The sequence below is a fragment of the Mya arenaria genome, chromosome 13, assembly GCF_026914265.1.
Source record: "Mya arenaria isolate MELC-2E11 chromosome 13, ASM2691426v1".
Classification (NCBI taxonomy): domain Eukaryota; kingdom Metazoa; phylum Mollusca; class Bivalvia; order Myida; family Myidae; genus Mya; species Mya arenaria.
The window spans coordinates 24,667,481-24,691,392 of NC_069134.1; the positions used below are offsets into that span (position 1 = coordinate 24,667,481).

The following is a 23,912-nucleotide window of genomic DNA, read 5'->3' on the forward strand; positions in this document are numbered from 1 at the left end:
GAAAATATCCTTCTAAATTGATCAGTGTCTTATTTATCATGTAATACTGAGTAAATACATCATGAATCTTGAATTATTGATCAATCGGTTTTCGATCTCCGATAATCGATAATAAAATTTAGTTCGATTTCCAACATTTATCTAGTTTAAGATTTCTTCTCAAGTTTCATCAAAAGAGGATCAAAAGGTGATCACCTTGAGTTGGACTTCACGTAAAGAACTCGTCTTCCTAGAGACCATTCGCGCTAAGCTTCATTGGAACAACCATGTGGCCTTAAATATATAAACATGTTTGATTGATTAGACTTTGTGACCTTGTCTAAATTTTATTGAGATAAAATTATGTACTCATGGGTATTATCCCTTTTAATCCTGTTATCTAGGTTTGTGGCGGACCCGTGGTCTAGTAGTAACACACTTGACTACCAATCCAGGGGTCGCAGGTTCGATTCCTCCTCGCATCACTAAAAAAATACTAATCGTCTTCCGGAAGGGACGTTAAATGGGGGTCCCGTGTGACAGTACAGGTGAATGAGCCAGTGTAGCTCTAACCAGGGTTACATTCTGTCTGTGCACTATGCTCTAAAAACCTAAAATGACTAACAATCTTAACGGAGCACTCGCCGAATGGGCAAGGCCCGAGTGCGAGTATAAATAAGCTTACACACCCACCCAGATGGAAGATGAGCAACTGGCGAAGACTGCTCAAGTTTCACTACGATAGAACCAGAATTGGTAGAGTGTAAACAACTAATTGTGGAACACGGACATTCGACGGTCGTAAAAGCTCTTTGGGGTGTGAACTATCGGTCTCCATGCATTCTGGAATATTTCTGAATTACAGTGAAAATGAATCTCCAATCAATTATCATTATTAGTAAAGTATTTGATGAGCATTGATATCGGAGTTTTTAATACTCCAAGTCAATTTGAAACTGCAAGTCGATGTACAATGACTATCTTTATTTTAGTAAAATTTTTGATTATCAATAACATTACAAAGACTTTTTATTTCAACAATATGGCAATCAATAACATTTCAATGACTTTTTATTTCAGCAATATTGCAATCAATAACATTTCAAAGACTCAATATTTCAACAATATGGCAATCAATAACATTTCAATGACTTTATTTCAACAATATTGCAATCAATAACATTTCAATGACTCAATATTTCAACAATATCATAATCAATAACATTTCAATGACTTTTACTTCTGCAATATTGCAATCTAAAACATGTATAACAAATAACAAACATTTGACAGAAAACAAAGACAGACCACCCCAACATTGGCACAGATAAAAAGGCAAATAAGAGAACATAAAAATATGTAGATATATAAGCATTCTAATAGTTGTGTAAAGCCTGAAAAATGGAACTGTGCTTCAATACAATAAATTCATAACAAGAACATGTAAGTGATATAAAGTATAGAAATAAAACCTTGGAATTCGATTTCGAAATTTTTAAAACTTAAACAATATTGACTTCATTCCTTACAAAAATATAATAAACAAATTCAACACAAAACAAAAACGCTTCTTCCGTTGATTTGCAGCTTTTTTAGACAATCAAGCAAATAGGACTTGCACACATAATATAATAATATAAAGATAATATAAAAGACAGACATGTAATTAAAGCACTCATACAGGTTTATAACGATTGTTGATTTTGACCTGAGAGGAAAATTGTGCATACTTTTGTATAAATGATCATCAAAAGTTCATGTAGTAGACGAAGTGAAATGTGACATTATACTGCTACTTACTAGCTGCAGTAATTCAGTTTTCATATGAAGGAATCTTAACAAACATGTTAAAGTTAAAAATAAATTTAAAGGGAAAATGCTCAGTCTCCATGTACTAGCTAACCATAGGAGGTGGAATACATGTTCTAACCATAGACGGTGATATCTGCCCAGACACAATGTACTAACCATGTATGCCAATATCTGTCCCCGAAAATGTCCAGACTCAATGTTCTAACCATAGATGGCACTATCTGTCCCTCAAAATGCCCAGACTCAATGTTCTAACCATAGATGGCACTATCTGTCCCTCAAAATGCCCATACTCAATGTTCAGCCAAAAAAAGGCAATTTCTTTACATGAAGATTCCCAGACTCACTGCACTAACTGTAGATGGCATTATCTGTACCCGAAGATGCCAAAACTCAATGTTCTAACCATTTATGGCAATATCTGTCCCCCGAAGATGCTCTGACTCAATGTTCTAACCATTTATGGCAATACCTGTCCCCCAAAATGTCCAGACTCAATGTTCTAACCTTAGATGGCAATATCTGTCCCCCAGAATGTCCAAACTCAATGTTCTAACCTTAGATGGCAATATCTGTCCCCAAAAAATGTCCAGATTCAATGTTCTAACCATGTATGACAACACCTGTCTCCCAAAATGGCCAGACTCATTGTTCTAACCATTGATGGCAATATCTGTCCCCCAAAATGCCCAGACTCAATGTTCTAACCATAGATGGCAATATCTGTCCCCCAAAATGTCCAGACTCAAAGTTCTAACCATTGATGGCAATATCTGTCTCCCAAAATGCCCAGACTCAATGTTCTAACCATATATGCCCAGACTCAATGTTCTAACCATACATGGCAATATCTGTCCCCTTAACTGCCCAAACTCAATGTTCTAACCATACATGGAAATATCTGTCCACATCACTATGAGGGATTAAGGCATCATTCCAAGATTATTAACAGTTTATAAAGCCTTTCTTTATTCATTTCAAGTTTATTTTACTATTTTTCCAGCAAAAAAAACAAACATCAATCCTGCAATTTTATCAACCTTGTGTATTTGTGAATTCTGGGTCTTACAACACTTGGTATGACATCATTTATCAGATTGCCCCATTGTAAATAACATACTACCATCAATGTTATCAGCAGTAATAGTGAATATCTAATTACTGACTAATTTATAAAACAAATGTAGAAAATTGCACAAGAAAATCTATGTATCTATCTGCCAAATGTGAATACTTTTTGTGTATCTACCAGACAATAGTGACTACTTTCTGTGTATCTACCAGACAACAGTAACTACTTTCTGTGTATTTTCTGTGTATCTACCAGGCAACAGTAAATACTTGCTGTGTATCTATCAGACAACAGTAAATACTTTCTGTGAATATATCAGATAACAGTGAATACTTTATGTGTATCTATCAGACAACAGCGAATACTTTCTGTGTATCCACTGACAACAGTGAATACTTTCAAGATGTGTCCCCCTCTTAAATCTATGTCACCTCTGAGACTACAAGATTCAACTCTTGAACTGATAAATCTGCAATGATAAATGACAACAATAAGCCTGATTATTGCAGGATGTATGTTTATAGATACAGGTAATAAGTAAATGCTGCCGACCCATATTCATACTTGTCCAACATAGTTTTTGCCCCGAGATGACCACACTGGTCCTAAGTATCATGCGTAGAATTACTAAGCTTTTTGAAGATGCATTTGTGAAAGGAATAAGAAACTTTAACACTAAATTTTGTCTTATTTTTTTTTATCAAATGACCTTGTTTTTACCATTGATGACCCATATTCAGACTGACACATATATCATGCTTAAAAATATTTTGACCAATTTCATTAAGATGGGATAAAAACTGTATTATTTAAAACACACCAAAAAACATATATGTAACGTAAAATTGATAACAACACCTGAAAACAAAATCTGCGCCCGTGTTTTCCAGTTCGATAACCCAGAATTTTTCAATGAAAACCCAGCTAAAAATTATTGGAGGTTCCCAGGCATCAAAATTAAGGATCATTACCAATGGCTGGCTAGATGAAATGAAAGCATATTTGTACATGGTATAACAGTGCTCCAGCTTAGCCTAAATAGCATAATGTGGCACCCTGATGCCCTTTTCCTGCAACCTGATTGCCCTATTACTAAACCCTGCTGTGCATGCAGAGTCAATTTCAGAAATAAGTTTAAAAAAAATAAATATACATAATTTTGACACTAAAGTAGTGATAACAGCTAAGGTATTTATAACAAACTTTTAGTATTGAAAGAAATTTCATGACATACACAACAAGAGATGTTTGTCATACATTATGCCCCCATGAGCGCCATGCTGTAAAGAATATTTGGACAACTGAATGAAATATGCATGGACCAAATTGACAGCTAATTTGTCATTGAAGTAAGATGCCTTTGAGGCAGTTTTAAGATTATGATCATTTAAAGTGTGGGGATAGTAGATACAGTTTGTAATCATGTTCAGTGATGACTGATCTTTGCAGATAAACATGTATCCTCTAAGCAGCAGGGATTAAGTAAATATGATGTAATTTTAATTACCAATATGAGTTGTGACCTTGACCTTTGACCCTGACCTCAAAATCTATAGGGGTCATCTACTGGTCACCCCACGGGAACAGGTATTGTCGAGCTATCACACAGACAATATTTTTGTCATTGTGACCTTGACCTTTAACCTGATGACCCCTGAAATCATTGGGGTCATCTAGTGGTCAGGCCCAACCTCCAAGTCAAGTTTGAGGGCCATGAGTGCAGGCATTGTCGAGTTATCACTTGGACAACCTTTTAGCATCTAAGGTCACTGTGACCTTGACCATTAACCCAATCAACCCTTAAATCAATAGGGGTCATCCACTGATTAGGCCCAGTATAGTATATTTGATGGCCATAGGTCCAGGCATTGTTGAGTGATCACTCGGACAAGCTTTGACATTTTTTCCGAATTAAAGGTTACTGTGACCTTAACCTTTGATTTGATGACACCTAAAATCAATAGGGGTCATTTGCTGGTCAGGACCAACCTTCATGTCAAGTTTGCTGAAAATAGGTCCAGGAATTGTCAAATTATCACTGGGACAAGCTTTGATCTACCGACGGACTGACCGACCTACCGACCAACCGATATGTGCAAAGCAATATACCCCCTCTTCTTCGAAGGGAGGCATAATAAGAATTGAGCATTGGCCCTTGCAAGTGCCCCATTAAAGCTCATTCAATCTGCTTCAAAAGTGCCCTTTCTGACCTAGCACCCTGCCCTTTTCAAATCCTGGCTATAGCACTGGTATAATAAAGAAATAACAAGATAAAGACATGGGCTGGAGACATTTTTTCTTAAGTGGAAAAAGTAATCTTTACAATAGTTTGAAGTGGTGTGCCTCACATGCAGGCAACTATTGATATTTTTCATTTGGTACCTTTAAAAACTTCTACATGCCGTGGATCATTTTTGTTTTTTAATCTGATCACAAAGGACAAAATCTGTTTATTTCCGATCACTTGTCTGCCTGCACTTGACTCATCTGGTGATACATGCGTTTGGATTTATCTCATAAATAAGCTCACATCAACTTTGCTGTTAATCAATAAAAAATGCTATTGAAAAAAATGCTTCATAAACAATTGAGCTAAAATTTTGATAACAATTTTAACTTTTAGTTTAGCTTAACGAAATAATTTACACCTACAGTACATGCATTCAAACTGTATGAAATAGACCATGACAATAAACCTGATAATAGTTTGAAGTAATACATGTTATAAATTAGAGTGCTGCAGCACAAATGCTCATAATTTTTCAAATGATACAGGGGTATACCTCATCAATCATTGCAGCCAGAGGTATAGGTCTTGCTCAACATTTGTGTATTGTCTGTGACAAAATGTGAACTAAGTTTCATTTCAATATGATCCATTTTTTGAGTAATGGCCTAGGTAAAGGTTTTTGCACAATGAAGCCACCTATAGCAACAACATCAAGACCATGTCAATACCTCCCTTTTTCTCTCTCTGAAAACAGACAAGCTAATTGCCAATCATGCTCACAACAGAAAAAAGCTGATATATGGCAAAATTAATAACTAACACCAATAAAAATTATCATTAACCATGGCTAAAAATGACAAACAAGAGGACCAAAACAGATGCAAACACCCATCAATTATTCCAGTTGGTCAAGGGCCATAACTCAAAAAAGATTATGACAAGTCATATGGCAGTAGTTAATTGGCATAGTAAATGTATGTATGAAGTTTCATGTTTTACAGTTTCATTGGTCTATAGCGAACATCATGTTTTGCATAGAGTCAATGAAGACAACAATATGGCAGACAATACATTTAACTTAGTCTTTGAACAATAAAAAATATAAAAAAGCTGAGCAAAACACCAAATATGCAATGCAAAATTACAAATGCATTTAATTATAACATATAACATTCATTTGTCATTTTAGTAAAAAAAAAAAAACACAGGCGGATTTCTGTGCAAATGTACAAACACATTTAAAAGAAAGGCATCATACAGTACATATATGTGGGATAATGAAAATTCAGACATAATAACATAAGTACTGTGTCGAACGACTGTTATGAAAAAACTCTTAAAATAATCCTTTAACTTAAATAACTGTGTTTATCTTTGGTAAAAAACAATGTAAACTGTACCATGGTGAGCAAATAGCACTGAAAGAACAATGTAATAAAATTCAATGCACATCAAATACATGGATGGCACATTCTCAATACTGCTAAACCATTGATTTTTACTGAGATCTGATATTTATTTGTGATGAAAGTGATTGTTACGTATTTGTAGATTGTTTACAGTACCATAAAGATTACCAATACATAAAGTATGTATGAATGTCTTTTATAATCAATGAAGTTTAAACCCCACAACAATCAATGTTTTTACAAAGGTAGCGTATTTTTTATATAATAATATACATAAAAAGTATATATATAATGTATATTGCAATGTTAATTCATAAATCAAAACATTTTTTTCACCATCTCCATGACCGTTACAGTACCTACCAAAAAGATACATTTAAAACATTCGCAACAAGCAAGGTTAACTATAGGGTGATATATATGAGGGATTATCAATCGCCTCCATATTTATCTCACGCACTGTACTGCCATTAGGCAAATTAGCGTAGGAGTAAAGCAAAACTTGGGAATTAGCATTAGTAATGTTAGTTTCCAAACTAGATTGGTTAGTGGTAGTGTCGGTGTTTGTACCTTTGCGGGGTCGGGTTGGCAGGAGAAACACTATGGACAGGGACATGGCTATATGCCAGCAGCTGTGGGTGTATTTATAGTTGTTTTCTGTCTCGAGAAAGGCGAACAAACTGAGTCCAGTCAGAGCAAGAATAACTCCCGGAAGAAAATGGAACAGGAAATATCGCTTAATTGGATACAACTTTCTCTGTCTTTTGCACTGGAAAATCTGAAAGAGACAAAATCTCAATTACATACATTTGTTAAAAAATAAAACATTAAATATTTGTACTCATGTATTTAGTTATACTACCAGAACAAAAACTACTTTTGTTTGACGGCATTGTCACAATATGAATTTGCAACTCTTAACATAGTCTTAATGCAGTCTTAGGCTCTTAATACGCTTGAAACCCACTCTGGACCACTGGCGTAAGGTGAAAATAACTGAAAAATACCCAGAGGGAACCCTGCTCAACATGTATGTTAAAAAGCTTATTTATTTATTTCCAATTCTTTAGCAACAACAAAATGTATTTACAGAAATAATTAGATAAATACTTTTAAGCAATGATGCAATAATTCAATGAATAATGAAATAAAATTTTATTTTAGATGATTTTATGATGGAACTTAAAGCATGAAACTACCACACCTAGGAAGATTATGATTTTTTTTCATCAATGCTAAATCAATAGAAAGAACTAAGAACATCATGAATCAATACTTCCAGCACCTCTTACCCATGACCCAACCATGATAACAGCCGCCAGACCAGCCGGCACAGCAAACACTAAGAGCCCATGTCGGTCGTACTCAACCCCAACTGCAACACCAAGCACCCCAATGGTCTGGGCGAAGCCACGCACACGCCAGGGCAACTTAGACATCACTAGCATTGTAACCCAGAACGAGCTGATTGAGCCAAGAAAGTCAGCAAAACTGAGGATGTCGTATCGAAGCATACAGTAGTAGACTAGGTCACTTGTGTCACAAGCATGGTAAAACTGAAAATGGGAAATATTTTTAACGCATTTCATTTAACTCTGGTTTTAGCCAAGTTTTAAAAAAAGAAGGGTGCTGCTGAAAAAGGAATGTAGCCATTAGTTTTGGGGCCTATGTAGATAATACCTAACATATTTTCATGGCAACCATTCCATGCAGTTCGAAAAAATTGATTGCTAACATTTTTAAAGAGCAATGTATGAACATGAAGATGATAAGTCACAGCAACATGAAGTGGATGTAAATTTGAGTCTTTTGTACTTATAAGTGAGATTGTTGGACATTATTGAACATGTATGTACATGAACACTTAACAAATGGTACCATAGTGATTTTATGGCCACGGCTCAAGTTTTAAATACAAAAAAATGGTATGAAAACTAGAAATGTGTCCATAGGACACGGATGCCCCCACTTCGATTTTTTGTCACAGAAAATAAGCCATAATGATTATTCAGGATAATCTGCACATATAGGATAAGTTGAAAATGTGTGTAAAGTTGTGAAAAGTTTGGTACGTACGTAAGGACAAGGGCAAATCCTTTTCAAAAATTAGATCGGATAAGATATTTTTTAAGTATTGTTGGGAAATAAAGGGCCCTAACTCCTAAATGATTAAAGCGATTTCCATGGCTATCGAACTTGATCAAGATATTATGGTCACAAACATGTGTTAAAAGTTTGGTGAGGATTGGACAAACAGTTTTCAAGAATTAGATCGGAAACAATCTTCGGGACGTATTTTTCAAGTCTTATTTTGCAAATAAAGGGCCGTAACTCCTAAATGACAAAAGCGATTTCCATGGCTATCGAACTTGATCAAGATATTATGGTCACAATCATGTATGTAAAGTTTGGTGAGGATTGGACACATACTTTTCAAGAATTAGATTGGAAACATATATTTTTGAAGTATTTTTGGCAAAAAAGGGCCGTAACTCCTAAATGACTAAAGCGATTTCCATGACTATCGAACTTGATCAAGATATTATGGTCACAAACATGTGTTTAAAGTTTGGTGAGGATTGGACAAACAGTTTTCAAGAATTAGATCGGAAACAATCTTCGGGACATACGTACGTACAGACAGACAGACGTACGTACGGACAAGGGCAACCCTATATGCCGCCACTTTGTGGGGGCATAAAAATAATATTTTGTTAGAGAATGAAGGAACAAAATAACTAACACTGGATAACTTCATGTGGATAATGTACAGTGGGTAAATGGTTTTTATCATGTGTATTGGATTGTTATCCTGGTATTCATTATCAATAGGGGCCATCCACTGGTACTACTGTAGTGTTCAAATTGCCAATCAAGTATGCGGTTCCTAGGTTCTTAAGTTTTTATCAGCTATTGACCTTCACCTTTGTCCCACTAACCAATAAGAGTCAATAGTGGCCATGTGCTGGTCATGACCATCCTGCCTACCAAGTTTGAGGTTCCTGAGCCTCAGATTTTTTCAGTTCTTGATTGGTTTTCAGCTCAAGATTACCACAACCCTAAATTGTGACGTCATGACCAACCAGCCTACCAGGTTTGAAGGCCCTGGGCCCCAGTGTTGTTTAGCTATTTAGCGAAACGAGATTTTCTTACCACAGCCTTGACCTTTGACTTACTGACCTCAAAATAAATTGGGATTATCTAACAACCTGTCTGCCAAGTTAAAGGGACCAAGGCCTTAGTGTTCACAAGTTATTGATCTGAAACCATGGGGATGGACGGGTGAACACAATCCCATTACTTCATGCCACCATTATGGGGAATAAAAATGATGATGTGCATATATTAACATTTCTTGCTGGTTACATTATGCATATCAATGTCTGATATAATTTGTCTGCTAGTAACTATTTTAAAATGATGAAGGTAAATCTTGAGCCTATAACATAAATAACTTACAGTAGAGAAAAACATAGTGTAGGTGTATACAACAGCCTCCACAAAGTATCGCCTGTATGTGGCAAGGCAAATGGCTGGCAGGAAGAAAAGGTTGCTTAGCGTCAGTAGAAGAAGAGCCACCAGCTCCTCATGCTTTGTTCGACCCTCTGTTCCATCCGTACATCCGTAACCACGCCAACCTGGATAGGGGATCATCCTTACGGTACATTTTCACACATGGCAAATACAAGAATAATCAATATTCAAACATTTGCAGAATATTTTAACAACTAGAAAGGATTTCCTGTAGTTTGAGTAACATCCTAATACATCATCAGAACCCACTCCATTATATTCAGAAGACTGTATATATATTCAATATGCTATGAGTAGCCTGGGTACCAAGGATGATGCTACAAGCGCTGCTAATAATGAATCAAAAGGGAAAAAATGTTTGAGCTTTACATGTGGCCTTGGTCCGGTGTGCGACAACTTCACAAGTACTTCAAAAGTTGCCCAACTAGGATAATCTTATAGTCAGTCACAATTTATGCAAGATTGCATGAGATTTCACTACTGAATATTTACACCTCAACTTCCTTTCCTTAAATGAACTGCCACTTGGCAATTGCAAATATTTTACAATGAACGCAACATCTTTGGATATGTTCGGATCACGAATCATCGCATATTAATGTACAAGTAAATCAATTTTTTATTTATCTTGTTACTGTTTGTTTTGTAGGCCACGAAAACTTAAATAAACATTTTAGAAAGTGTTAATTAACAGCATGTTAAATGTTTTGTTGTTATTAGCGTCTCAAATTTATTTTTAAAATGATTTGAAGTGATTTTTTTTCCTGCGTAATTGGGACGTAATATTATTAACTGTTTTCAGTTACAGTCGGGTCTTTCTATTTACAGAATGGTTGAGAAGAATTACTGCAAGGCTTTCTTCAATGAAATGAAAGATTTTCTTAACAATTCATGAAAGAAATACTGAATTACCTGTAATGATGACTGATGTCATTTTCGGGGATATGAACGCAGTTGGGCTGGTAAAAGTATGCCTGGAGTCCTTCTTCAGACTCCACACACTTTAATCAGCCCAAATGCGTTTATACCCTGATAATGGCATCAGTCACGCAAATCATTCCTTAAATTAAAAGTACTATAAATCACGAAACAAAACAATTATTATATAGTGTAAATCTACTTTTAAGCTACACTCTATGTTCATGCACATAATTTCATCTGACATTTATGCCATTTGAATTTTATATTCAATAAAATCAACTTTCAACATAATTATGATAAACAACAGAGAAAGTGCTAATATTTCTAATGGTGATAAAGATGACATTCACATGTACTAACCTGCAAAGCATTTACATGAGCTGAACACATGTACCCCACTGATGTAGTCCTGACAGACCCCATATTCCCCACACTGGCCCCTAACACAACCTGACAGCCCCAGGGACAGGTCCACTGTTGGCACACTGTTACACCACACTGACTGCCTATAATATAAAACCAAATTACAACGATATTACTAAGGGGGCCTAGTCAGTACTGAACCTGTATACCATTGATGTCTATGGTACACTGTTACACTGCACAGACCGCCTATAATATAAAACCAAATAACAATGATGCTACTTAGGAGGCCTTGACAATATTGAATCTCTATACCATTGATGGCTATGAATTACCTTCTCAATGAAATCAAGACTGCTGTTTTCATAATTTGGATGAATTCATGCTTTACAAGTCTCTCTCTTCAAAAACGCTCTATTATTTGATTGTTTCTCTTATCTTCTTGGACAGTAAGCAGATACACTCTTCACGGAGTGAAGTCATACAAGTTTCATTGACTGGATACAAGCTTGTTAAGTTTCCAGACACCAAGCCAGGCAGTGAAGTTTTGTGTGGTCTGATATATTAGTCAATGCATGCATTTAAGCATTTAGGCACAATATTTTGAACTCAAAACAGGCCACCAGTACTGGTGTGTACTCAAGAAACAGGCTTCAGAGATATTCACATCAGCTCTGTAATATCTGTCTTCAAAATGAAGCTTAAATATATAAATATTAACAAAGCAAGGCAGTTGTATTTGATGTCGGTGCTCTGGTTTCCAGCACAAAATATCAAAATATAGATTAAACCTTGTATAACCTCATGCATTGATAAAATATTATGATACTATTTCAGGTCATCCTTTTTATGTTAAATATAATATTTTTTTGATGTGACTCAATAGATTGTATAATTGAATTTTTAATTTATGAATATGTAACACAAAACAAACTGTACAGTTTACATGTAATAAACATCTGTTCTGATCTACCGTACATGAATTTAGTTTTGATAAAATATGCACAGGCAACATTTCTCACCCATTCTCATCGAAGCACTGACTATTAAAGCCAATAAACCAAACACCTGGCTCAGGATAGGGAATATAGACTGTGTTCTCTATAGTGGTCATATTCATGGTGAGCAGTAAACCATTCTGACAGTCCCGCACAGTGCTGCCACCTGGGATCTTGGTCTTCATCAGGCAAATGTACACTGTAACATTCTGGTGAGATATCTGAATAAGATAAGATTGAAAATCATGTACACACTGTGGGGAAGCTAAGACAATAAATAATACAACCTGGTCAAACAGGTAGTATAATCAGTTTTGCCATTGTGAAAAATGAAATACTTTCACAGGTCTAAATGAAAAATATAACCTGACCATTAAAAGGGTCAAACGTAAAAACAATTACATGGACAATAGACAAGAGAAACTCTAATTTAACGAGAATAAGCACTTACGTAATCAAGCTAAATGACACAAATTCTGTAGGCTTTTATAACTAAAACAAAAATTAACTAAATCTTTTCAAACAGAAATCCTCCAATCGAATTATATTTTTTAACATTTTTTTTTGCATTGGGAACATTGCTGAATACTAGCTTTAGAAATGGCGGGGGGAACCAAGCATGTATAGGGGGTTTTCAGACTTACATCAAATTCCTGTAAGTTAAGATCAGCATGGAGAGCCAGTGTTCCACCAATGTCTGTCATCTCCTGTATGGAAAAGCTCATTACAAGGACAAAATGGTCTTCCACATTAAGCCCTGTAATCGGCATTGGGGCCGGAATACCTCCTCGATCACTCAACACATAGGTGACATTAAACGTCTGTTCTGACCAAACAAACCGCCCAAGTGGGCTTATCAGTATACAGCTGTCTTGAGAAGGTCCAACATGTGCTGTATGGACTGGCTTAGGGTGGAATATTGTCTTAGGAATGTACAGTTTTAGCGACTCACACTCTGAAACAAATTCAATATGATTGCTTTATCTGGTAATCAGTTTCGTCAAATAATAAAAAAAAAACATTTAAAGCAAACAGAAATCAAAATACAGAATAAAAGAAATAAGCAAGTTTTATTTTTATATGTCACTACTGTTGTTCATTGTTTCTTCTCCACATGTTAATAGTTCATTATAAGAAGTCATTAAAACAGCCAGTTTAAGAATTTTTGATAATCTTATACTTCATAACATTTCTATAACTTTTTAAAAACGTTTTTTACCTTCAACAGTAAAATGTAGTTTAAATGATAATTCCGACACACTATACGTTTTATCTATCTCCATGGTGATGTAGGTCCAGCCCTCGACATCAGGGGACAAAATACTCTCCTTACAAACAGTTTTGTTGCCACAATCTGTCATGGAAACAGCACCATTTAAGGAAAGTGAACCCGATTGGATATGAACCAACACAGGACAGTTGTTGATATTTGTTGGTGTAGTTGGCACTAACGGTGCAGTTGTCATCCGAGATGTTGTTGCTGCAGTTGTTGTTGAAGTAGTAATTTCTTTCGAGGATAAAGGTCCATTAGCAGTAGCATTATCAACAGTGACTCTGTATGTTGTCTCATTTGTGAAGCTAGAGTTATTGCCTGTTTGGCTCTCATTTGAAGAATTCTCGTCCTCAGCATCATTTGGCTGTTCTGATAATTTCACATTACAGCTATCTATTCTTACATTATACTTGACAGCATGGGATGGCAGTGAAAACCTGCAAAAGAGAAAATCACAAAATTAAAAGGAAAGTTTTTAAAATACCCTATTCAGTTTTTAAAATACCCTATTAGTCAAGTCAATAGTTTATTGGCAAATACTTGAAGAACATTGCAGTCAGCATCGTACAAACAAACACAGTGGTGAAAGTGATTGTTTATTTATAATAGTTTAACATTCAGCATTATTGTAAGAAGAAAAGTATACAAATTAAATGGTTTATTGTTGATAATTTGTTTTATATCAACAACAATGCAAAACATATTTTATCTATATATAACCTGATACAATGTTATCCTTGTCTTTTAATTGCTTGATATATGTAAATTTCAATTTTGTTAATGATTTTTAAATACCTTTGACCAAAATGTTACAAATTAAGCCATACAATGCCAATTTGTGTATAATACTTAGGTGAAGGTGTGATTCGAAGGCCATGATCAAGCGGACATACAAATAGGAAATGATGTTCATTTTCAGTCAAGCTCTTAGTGCATTTTGTACATATTTTTTTCTCGATATTTCTGTATCTACCTTCTTCTTTCAATAAATAATGGTTTGCACATCTAAACCATAATTCTGCTATGTTTGTAAATATATAAGATATTTTTCTAGTACAAAATTATAAATCTCATTTGAAATTTCTATTATAAATCTCATTTGAAATTTCTATAACTATTTTACTTTGATGAACTATTGGCTTTGAACTGACAGAGGGCAGTTTAATCCGTAAATATTTATCTTGCCCCTAGCAAGCTTACCTAAATGTTCTCTGGCTATGTAGTGTGTCCTGTGTGAGGGCAATCTGGTTTTGCATGTCAATATCTAGCTGCGGAATGTTGTCCAACCCAACCGCCTCAACAATGACCACCATACCATACAGGCATGACTTGTCAAAACCCTAGAATTAAGAAGGCACATTGTATCTTCAGCAAGTCTCCTCATTGTTTTATTTCCTGATTTATAGTACTTTAAATAACTAACAAACCACAACGGCAATACCATACAGCAATGGCATGTCAAAACCTGACTACAACCATCATATCATACAGGAGTGACATGTCTACACCCAGACCACCACTATCATACCATACATGAGTGACATGTCTACACCCAGACCACCACTATCATACCGTCAGCAGTGACATGTCTACACCCAGACCACCACTATCATACCATACAGGAGTGACATGTCTACACCCAGACCACCACTATCATACCATACAGAAGTGACATGTCTACACCCAGACCACCACTATCATACCATACAGGAGTGACATGTCTACACCCAGACCACCACTATCATACCCTACATGAGTGACATGTCTACACCCAGACCACCACTATCATACCCTACATGAGTGACATGTCTACACCCAGACCACCACTATTATACCATACAGAAGTGACATGTCTACACCCAGACCACCACTATCATACCATACAGCAGTGACATGTCTACACCCAGACCACCACTATCATACCATACAGCAGTGACATGTCTACACCCAGACCACCACTATCATACCATACAGAAGTGACATGTCTACACCCAGACCACCACCATCATACCATACAGCAGTGACATGTCTACACCCAGACCACCACTATCATACCATACAGGAGTGACATGTCTACACCCAGATCATCACTATCATACCATACATGAGTGGCATGTTTACACCCAGACCACCACCATCATACCATACATGAGTGACATGTCTACACCTAGACCACCACTATCATACCATACAGGAGTGACATGTCTACACCCAGACCACCACTATCATACCATACAGAAGTGACATGTCTACACCCAGACCACCACTATCATACCATACAGGAGTGACATGTCTACACCCAGACCACCACTATTATACCATACAGAAGTGACATGTCTACACCCAGACCACCACTATCATACCATACAGCAGTGACATGTCTACACCCAGACCACCACTGTCATACCATACAGAAGTGACATCTCTAAAACCAGATCACCACTATCATACCATACATGAGTGACATGTCCACACCCAGACCACCACTATCATACCATACAGGAGTGACATGTCTAAACCCAGATCATCACTATCATACCATACATGAGTGACATGTCTACACCCAGACCACCACTATCATACCATACAGGGGTGACATGTCTAAACCCAGACCACCACCATCATACCATACAGCAGTGACATGTCTACACCCAGACCACCACTATCATACCATACAGGAGTGACATGTCTAAACCCAGATCATCACTATCATACCATACAGGAGTGACATGTCTACACCCAGATCACAACCATCATACCATACAGGAGTGACATGTCTACACCCAGACCACCACTATCATACCATACAGGGGTGACATGTCTAAACCCAGACCACCACCATCATACCATACAGCAGTGACATGTCTACACCCAGACCACCACTATCATACCATACAGGAGTGACATGTCTAAACCCAGATCATCACTATCATACCATACAGGAGTGACATGTCTACACCCAGATCACAACCATCATACCATACAGGAGTGACATGTCTTCACCCAGACAACCACCATCATGCTATACAGGAGTGACAAGTCTAAACCCAGACCACCACTATTATACAAACATTTGATGCTTGCTTGCCCAACAACATTCTCATTAGTATAACCTTGTTTCCATTGTAAATAATAGCAATTTAATCACACCAAACCTTTTGCTCAATTTTGTCATTCTTGTTTTTTGGAAGAAATGCTGTGAAGTACCAGGTGCCTGGTTTGGGGGCTGTCATCAAGTAGGAGACCGGGTCTGCATCCTTGACTATCTGTATGTTGTAAGCCTCTGTTCTGTTGGTGTAAAAGTCCTCCGGAAATGTCTCATTGTATGGGGTGACTAGGGGGTAGCTGCCATGTTGGAAATACCTTCAACAAACAGACTGATAATTAGTTATCTTCTTGACATTGTCAGACAAAGTGGCAAACAAACTGAAATCATATAACAACTTTCTTTAAGTACTGAAATAGTAATTTGTTATATGCCCAAACATATCAATTACTGACACAGCTGTTTTTTAACTACATTATACCTCAAATGAACTGTTTGTGTTTGCAGGGTTCTCAAAAAGAACCAGCTGGTGACCAAAACAGACAATTCAAATTGGCTTATAGCCAGTTAGAATATACCATATTATAAACAACTAAGGAAAATGGTCTTTCACATTTCTTTTTTTGGACAGTTTAGCCCAAAGTTATTGAGAACCCCGTGTTTGAGAACAAATAACATCTTACCAGTACAGAGTCCTATAATGAGAATCTCTGCAAATGAAAATCCTATTATAATTATCCAAACTTTAGTATGAAGAAAACTAGAAATCAATTAAAAACCAATTAATGATGCTCACACATGCACCTCCCTGAATGTGCAGGCACTGCCTGAGGTTTTTGCCTGGAATGTGAAGGTGACCTGTGTGGTCTGGCTGGGAATGTTGTACGAGAGAAGAGACACAGACTTGTAACCACTGTACTCTGACAGACGTATTGCTGTTGTCCAATACACTTCAGAAAATACCGCACCTTCTGAAGATTTAAAAATATTTCATGGCATATATTATCCTGGAATAAATGGAAGGATTGTTCACAATTTGTAAATGTCAGCTTTTCTCATTTGTACATATATGTATTTCTATTGTGATAGTATTAAAAGAACAATACGGTCAACTTATTGGGTTATTCTTAGACTTTGCTAAACATATGGTGTCTATATTTACTTCATTCTGTACCTGATTTTAGAAATATTTGGTTTTAAGAACAACAGACTTCAACAAAAATCAATAACAATTATGTACATGGGCAGTACAGGACAGAACTATTCTACATTCTACAAACTTGTGTCTTGCACTCATGCTATGCAGTTGATAACCAAAGATAACCTAAAAATGCACAACTTATTAAAGTGCAATACTAGGCACAATCCATAAAGTCTATAAAAAGTAACAGAAAGCTGATAAGAGATGAGCATAGCTTTTTAAAAATAATAAGGCACTTGATATAAAACAGCATTACCCTGGAAATTATATATTTTTAAACTTTCAAGTCACCTATATTATAACCATTAAATATATATCAGAAGAAAGGTCTTAAAATTCATATTTTGAAAACATTATACATTGTAATAAAGGTTTCCAGAAGTTAAAGTAAAGACATTAAAGCTAATGTAACATTCCGCTTCAGGCAGAAGTGCCTATAAAGTATGTTGGTGTACTTGGTTGGTTATATGTAAACTGGCATATCCAGGTATCCGTGTGGATGGAGAATATAGAGCTTGCTTTTCTCTGAAGGGATTGGTTGGCCTTGTAAGCTGTTGGCCTCGCACGTTACTCTAATATATCAGTATATATTTTGCAAGTCTAAAGTTTGAAAATCTGCTAACATTTTTTAAATATGTGATTCAGAGTGCTTCCTAAAATATATATCAGCATTTCAAGAATATTAGTCCCAAAAAATATTGTTTGAATATCAAAAAATAAAATTTTGACTGCTATAAATGTTTATAATTGCTAAACAAGAGGCCCAAAAGGGCCTATGCTCTACTGGCATGGCTTTTGTGGTCATATCAATCTAGAGCATGTATGTATGGGTAAAAGGCAACAGACATATAGTTTATGTTTTGTGTTTGGGTTACCTGAAAATGTAGCACGTTCAACATCTGAGCCCAGAAAGTCTTGTAAGCAGATTAGTTGCATGAACTATTTTAATATGTGCCAAGTAAAAGTCATCTGACAAAAAAAAAAAATGCTTTCAAAACTGCACTCATAGTAAAATTTTCTGTAGTTTTAAAAGTTAAAAAAAGTTGGTCAAAAGGTCAAAGTCAAGGGCATCCTAGGACAACATTGATCAATTTGAACAAACATTCACAATCAATTGTGCTGAGATGGATGCACGAACACACAAAAAGATTTTCAAACCTTTCCAGATTTATGTTTACCAAACCTGTGAACCCTGGGTGTGGCCAGTAATGACACCTGGTGCATTACTTAAACATTCACAACCAATTTTGTTAAGATGAATGCGCAAACTACAGAACTTAAAGCTAAAAAATGGCCTTTGGGCTTTCAACAAGAACAAGGCAGAGTAATTCACAAAATCAACTGCAAAAAGCAAATTGTCTCTCAAAATCCTAGACTTGCAAATTGTCTCCCTTAACTCTAGACTTGAATTTACATGTACATGTAAACTTGGCTAAAAATAGAATTCGCTCATGCAGACCTGGCTAAAAATAGAGAGCATTTCTTTAAAACTTTCATGGCCCATAATCTAGGCATTCATGGGCGGATCTGGCTGGTTTTCGAAAGGAACCGAGCTCTTATGGATATCTAGATACTGTACAAGTTTCATCAAGATACAATCAAAACTGAACTCTGTATCGTGTTCACAACCAATTGTTTACACATTAGCATTTTTTTATACTATCAAGCCCCATGATCTAGGCATGCATAATCTAGGCATTCATGGGCACATCTGGCTGGTTTTCGAAAGGAACCGAGCTCTAATGGATATCTAGATACTGTACAAGTTTCATCGAGATACAATCAAAACTGAACACTGTATCGTGTTCACAACCAATTGTTTACACAATAGCATTTTTTTATACTATCAAGGGCCATAATCTAGGCATGCATGGGCGGATCTGGCTGGTTTTCGAAAGGAACCAAGCTCTAATGGATATCTAGATACTGTACAAGTTTCATCAAGATAAAATCAAAACTGTACACTGTATCGTGTTCACAAGCAATTGTTTACAGACGCACGGACGCACGGATGCACATACTACGTACACATTACCATCGCATAAGCTCTTCTGGCCTTTGGCCAGTAGAGCTAAAAATGACAACCTTTTGCACTTTTGTAGAATGGCTAGATTATTAGCAAAAGTCATGATGTTTAATATGCATAATGGTGCAAATACAAATCATGAAATGGTTGCTGATAAATATGATTTATTTATTTATTTTACACAAGTAATTTGTTGAATCAGATCAGATAGAGAAATGAACACAAAATGAACAAAACACTGTTTAAATGTCATGTTTTTGTATTATAACCAACCAATTCACTAAATATGTTGAAAGATCTAGTATTGTGACAAATATCCTGGAATATAAAGAGCTTCAGATAACTGTTAGAAGGTTACACACCACCATTGTCATTTCCTCTATAATTCAATGTGAAATGATTATTTTTAGACAACATTTAAAGGCATTTCGAGTGAATGCAGACTATGATAAACATATATATTCTTAAAGTACAAGCTTTAAATTACCTTTTAAGCCAATAAAAAAGGGGGGTCAAGTTATTCCTAAGAAAAATCTCTCCACTTGAAAAATAAACTCTAAAAAATGCACAGTCCACCATGACAGTTCTTCCAAAATGACCTTTCAACTATAGGGCAGCAGTTTATGCTAAAATCTCATATTCTAAATGATAAATCAAGCAATAATAGATACTCAAGGTATAAAAGTTTCAGGAATAATGATATTTTTTACAGTGTACTGTGCTTGTGAAAACATGTCTATCAGTCATAAAAACATTATTTTTTTATTGAGAATTTTCCACACAACGGAAGTACAAATGACGCAATGGTGACGTCATACCTAGTAGGGATGGAAACGAATTTCCGAGTATCCGGATATCCGGATATCACCCAAGTATTCGGATACCAAAATGGGTATTCGAATATTCGTTAAGAATTAAAATTTCAATGAAATAGCTTAGCAGAGACATAGCAATTGTTAGGCCAAATAAAAAAAATAGGTGTGTTTCAGGCAACGCTGCCAAAAAAAATAGGGTAGATAGGTCGGAATATTTTTTTATTATTATTTTTTTTGATATATTGATTTTAGTAACTGTTGACTCAGAAAGTAACAAAAATAAAAGTCATCAATTTTCAGGTTAATGAGTAGTTTTTAAACATGTTCCATGCTTCAAAGGAAACATTCTTTATTAGTCTGGTTAAATACTTTGACAATGATGGTTGGATTTCAACTAAGTTATGGTACATCACTCTGCTATTATTTAAGACTTTCCAGGAATGGTTTTACTTTTCTTTATGCACCCTTTTGCTTTCAATCACCCTCTGTAGAATGCTAACCTCCCTGTAACATAATTACATAAAGAGTGGGACAGCAAATTTACCATATAAGCCATCAGCCAAGGAAACCTCAATGCTGTCAAGAGGACCTGGGGGTACAGGTTTGAAGAACAAGTAACATGCAGGTTTTATTGCCAAAATTGCACACTTTAGTCTGACATATCAATCCGAAAGTCAGTATCTGACACATTTTAATCTGACAAGAAAATTTAGTTCAAGAATTGAAATATACCTGCCACACAAGCACAAACTACCCGTAATTCACCTTAGATTTCGGACAATCTAAAAATTTGGACATCCATTATTATTTTCAAAAATAATTTATTTTAGGTACCTAATTTCCGGACACCCAAAGGACATCGATTGTAACTTTTACAGTTACGAAGTCTCACAGACAAAAATTATTGATCATTATCGTTACAATGCCTGGCTAGATTACCTAACCGTATACATCACTGTGATAAGTTAGTTACTACCCATCCTAAACGATTAATTGCCTGTTGAAAAGGATGTGTGATATATTTAATGGAGGATTATAGAAACAACAAGGGCAATCAAGAGATTAAAAACACAGACATGACATGTTTGTAAAACCAATAAACTTTAAAACTTGTACCACACTTTTAATATAGACTTTATGAAGCAATAATCGTACAGTAATACTCATTGTAACATCAATAGAACAATGAAAATCAACACATTCAATGCTACAGGTAACTATTTAATATGATGAATTAAAGTTAGAAATGCAATACTTAAGTTACAATCGAAAACACCACTCAGAAACATTAATCCTGCATAGCAATATCCATGCTCTCCATGAGATCCTCGTGGGTATAACTGAGTTATGTGACGTCACACAATGTGACTATTTGATCTGAAGCTGATAAAAGGTGTTTATTCATTTCAATGCATGTATAAAATGGTGTTGAATGGGATTTTAATTAACTTGATGAAGGAGTTACACTTATAGGCGTAATAACTATTGACAACTTGGATAAATTAATAAGTGGTAAAATGCAGACATGAAGAAAAAAGGCAGGTTTACCATACATGTAGATAAAATGTAAAAATGGTTATTTTCTATGAATTCGGAGAGCGAAAAATGAATTATTTTAAGGTGTCCGAACACTAAGGTGAAGTACGGTAAATACATTCAGAAATCCAACTCTAATATTGTCAACTTTACGTACATACATTTCGTAACAAATGCTTTTCATAATCACATTTTTTTCAGGGAAAAATAGGTTAGGGTCGCAGGAAAAAATAGGGTCGGTCGGGTAACCTGAAACAGACCTATTTTTTATTTGGCCTTATAAAACTTTTCAGATAAAATATTTCTGGTGATCAACAGTGTCTGTCGCGAAGCGGGTATGTGTCACAAATCATCTGCTAATTGGGTGTTTGCACAAGGCGTGATATTGTGTCCTTGTGCAGCACCCTGTGAAGTTCTATGACCTTGTTTACAATGACAAGTGTTGTTTTATGATCTCATATGTGCTTAATTGACACTAATTGGCACTAGTTGATATTAAACGGATTGATCCGTAGGAATTGATCATCCAATCACAAGATAAGGGTCATGCAATCAAAGCTATTAATGACCAATCATATTTTTGATGAATATGCATGAAGAAATTATTGCTATCTGAACAATTAATACAAAAACAAATTTGTTTATCTTTTCACTTTTCAATCAAATTTCCATCATTTTGCATCATGTAATTGTGTTTTGAATTATACTTGATACGAATATCCGGATACCGATTTGGTATCCGGTTTCCATCCCTAGTTAAAAGAAATTGTTATCTTTGTCCGGACATATAAATTGTCCGAAATACTACAATCTGTACAAGTTACTTTAAAACTCACCTATCTTTATAAAGTGAAGTATAAAACTCATGGAAACGCAAGTCAGTGGAAAAAGCATTTTCTTTTGAATATATTAGTGCTCTTTGAACAGAGCATTACTGTAAATTTGACCTAAATTGATAAAAAAAATTAATTAAGGAAGTTCAATCGTAACCTAACTAAAAACTCAACACAAGTAAGGGAAAGGTAGATTGTAACCCTACGTTACTTTTAAGGAGAAAAGAGAATGAGGGTAGTAGTCTAAACCAACGGTGTTGTGACAGGATACGATTCCTGTCTAAACGGGGGCGAATACATGTATGGCCCTTAATCTATATTTTTTGCACGTACAATTACAGCTGGCAGTTCATGTCTATCTCCGACTTTTGTTTCAAACTGATATTTAAGGCAAAGTATTAGTCTTTTATCTGCCGCCGGTCACATACTATTTTCCGCCGCTGAATATAACGATATGAAGGTACATCAGTCATTCCAAAATGCCGTCCAGGCTTTTTTTAATGATGCTTGTCCAGGCAACCATTATTAAAAAAAACCTGGACAGCATTTTAAAATGACTAGAATGTACATGTATAATAATTTCAACTATCTAGCTTAGAACGGTCACTGATGGCATTACGTTACTGAACGGTCACTGATGGCAATACGTTACTTTTATTTTAAATTTCTTTCCAAGGCGACCCGGGTTCATGTACATGTGAGTTTGGTTAGTGGTCACCAAACCGGACAATTAAGTGGGTTTTCTCCGGGCTCTCCGGTTTCCCACCAACATAAGATCACACTCTCGCTCAACATCGTGCCATCGAGAGTGATTAATATAAGTTACAAAAGCTTGTTTCACAATCGTTGTAAAATTAAATAAGT

General features: G+C 35.7%; 1 protein-coding gene across 2 annotated transcripts; it reads right to left on the reverse strand.

The window, feature by feature from the left end:
* Positions 1 to 948: 948 nt before the first annotated feature.
* On the reverse strand, positions 949 to 23,211 carry LOC128213863 (post-GPI attachment to proteins factor 6-like). Of its 2 annotated transcripts, none has more exons than XM_052919931.1 (11): positions 23,052 to 23,211; positions 17,434 to 17,608; positions 16,747 to 16,954; positions 14,792 to 14,931; positions 13,538 to 14,028; positions 12,963 to 13,273; positions 12,343 to 12,539; positions 11,318 to 11,463; positions 9,962 to 10,140; positions 7,795 to 8,058; positions 949 to 7,280 (listed from the first exon to the last, which is right to left on the reverse strand). In XM_052919931.1, the coding sequence occupies exons 1-11, from the start codon at positions 23,107 to 23,109 to the stop codon at positions 6,903 to 6,905; spliced, it is 2,547 nt and encodes an 848-aa protein (XP_052775891.1). In that variant the 5' UTR covers positions 23,110 to 23,211; the 3' UTR covers positions 949 to 6,902. The 2 variants fall into 2 exon arrangements, with proteins under 2 accessions (XP_052775891.1, XP_052775892.1); XM_052919932.1 differs by having other exon boundaries at positions 7,091 to 7,280; positions 7,788 to 8,058.
* Between the last annotated feature and the right edge of the window lie 701 nt (positions 23,212 to 23,912).

Coding starts and splice junctions, on each gene's coding strand:
- LOC128213863 (XM_052919931.1), bottom strand. CDS start 23,109: ATGCTTTTTCCACTGACTTGCGTTTCCATGAGTTTTATACTTCACTTT. Junction 14,029..14,791: donor CATAGCCAGAGAACATTTAG/GTAAGCTTGCTA, acceptor TCTCTTTTGCAG/GTTTTCACTGCCATCCCATG. Junction 12,540..12,962: donor TTAACTTACAGGAATTTGAT/GTAAGTCTGAAA, acceptor TATCTTATTCAG/ATATCTCACCAGAATGTTAC.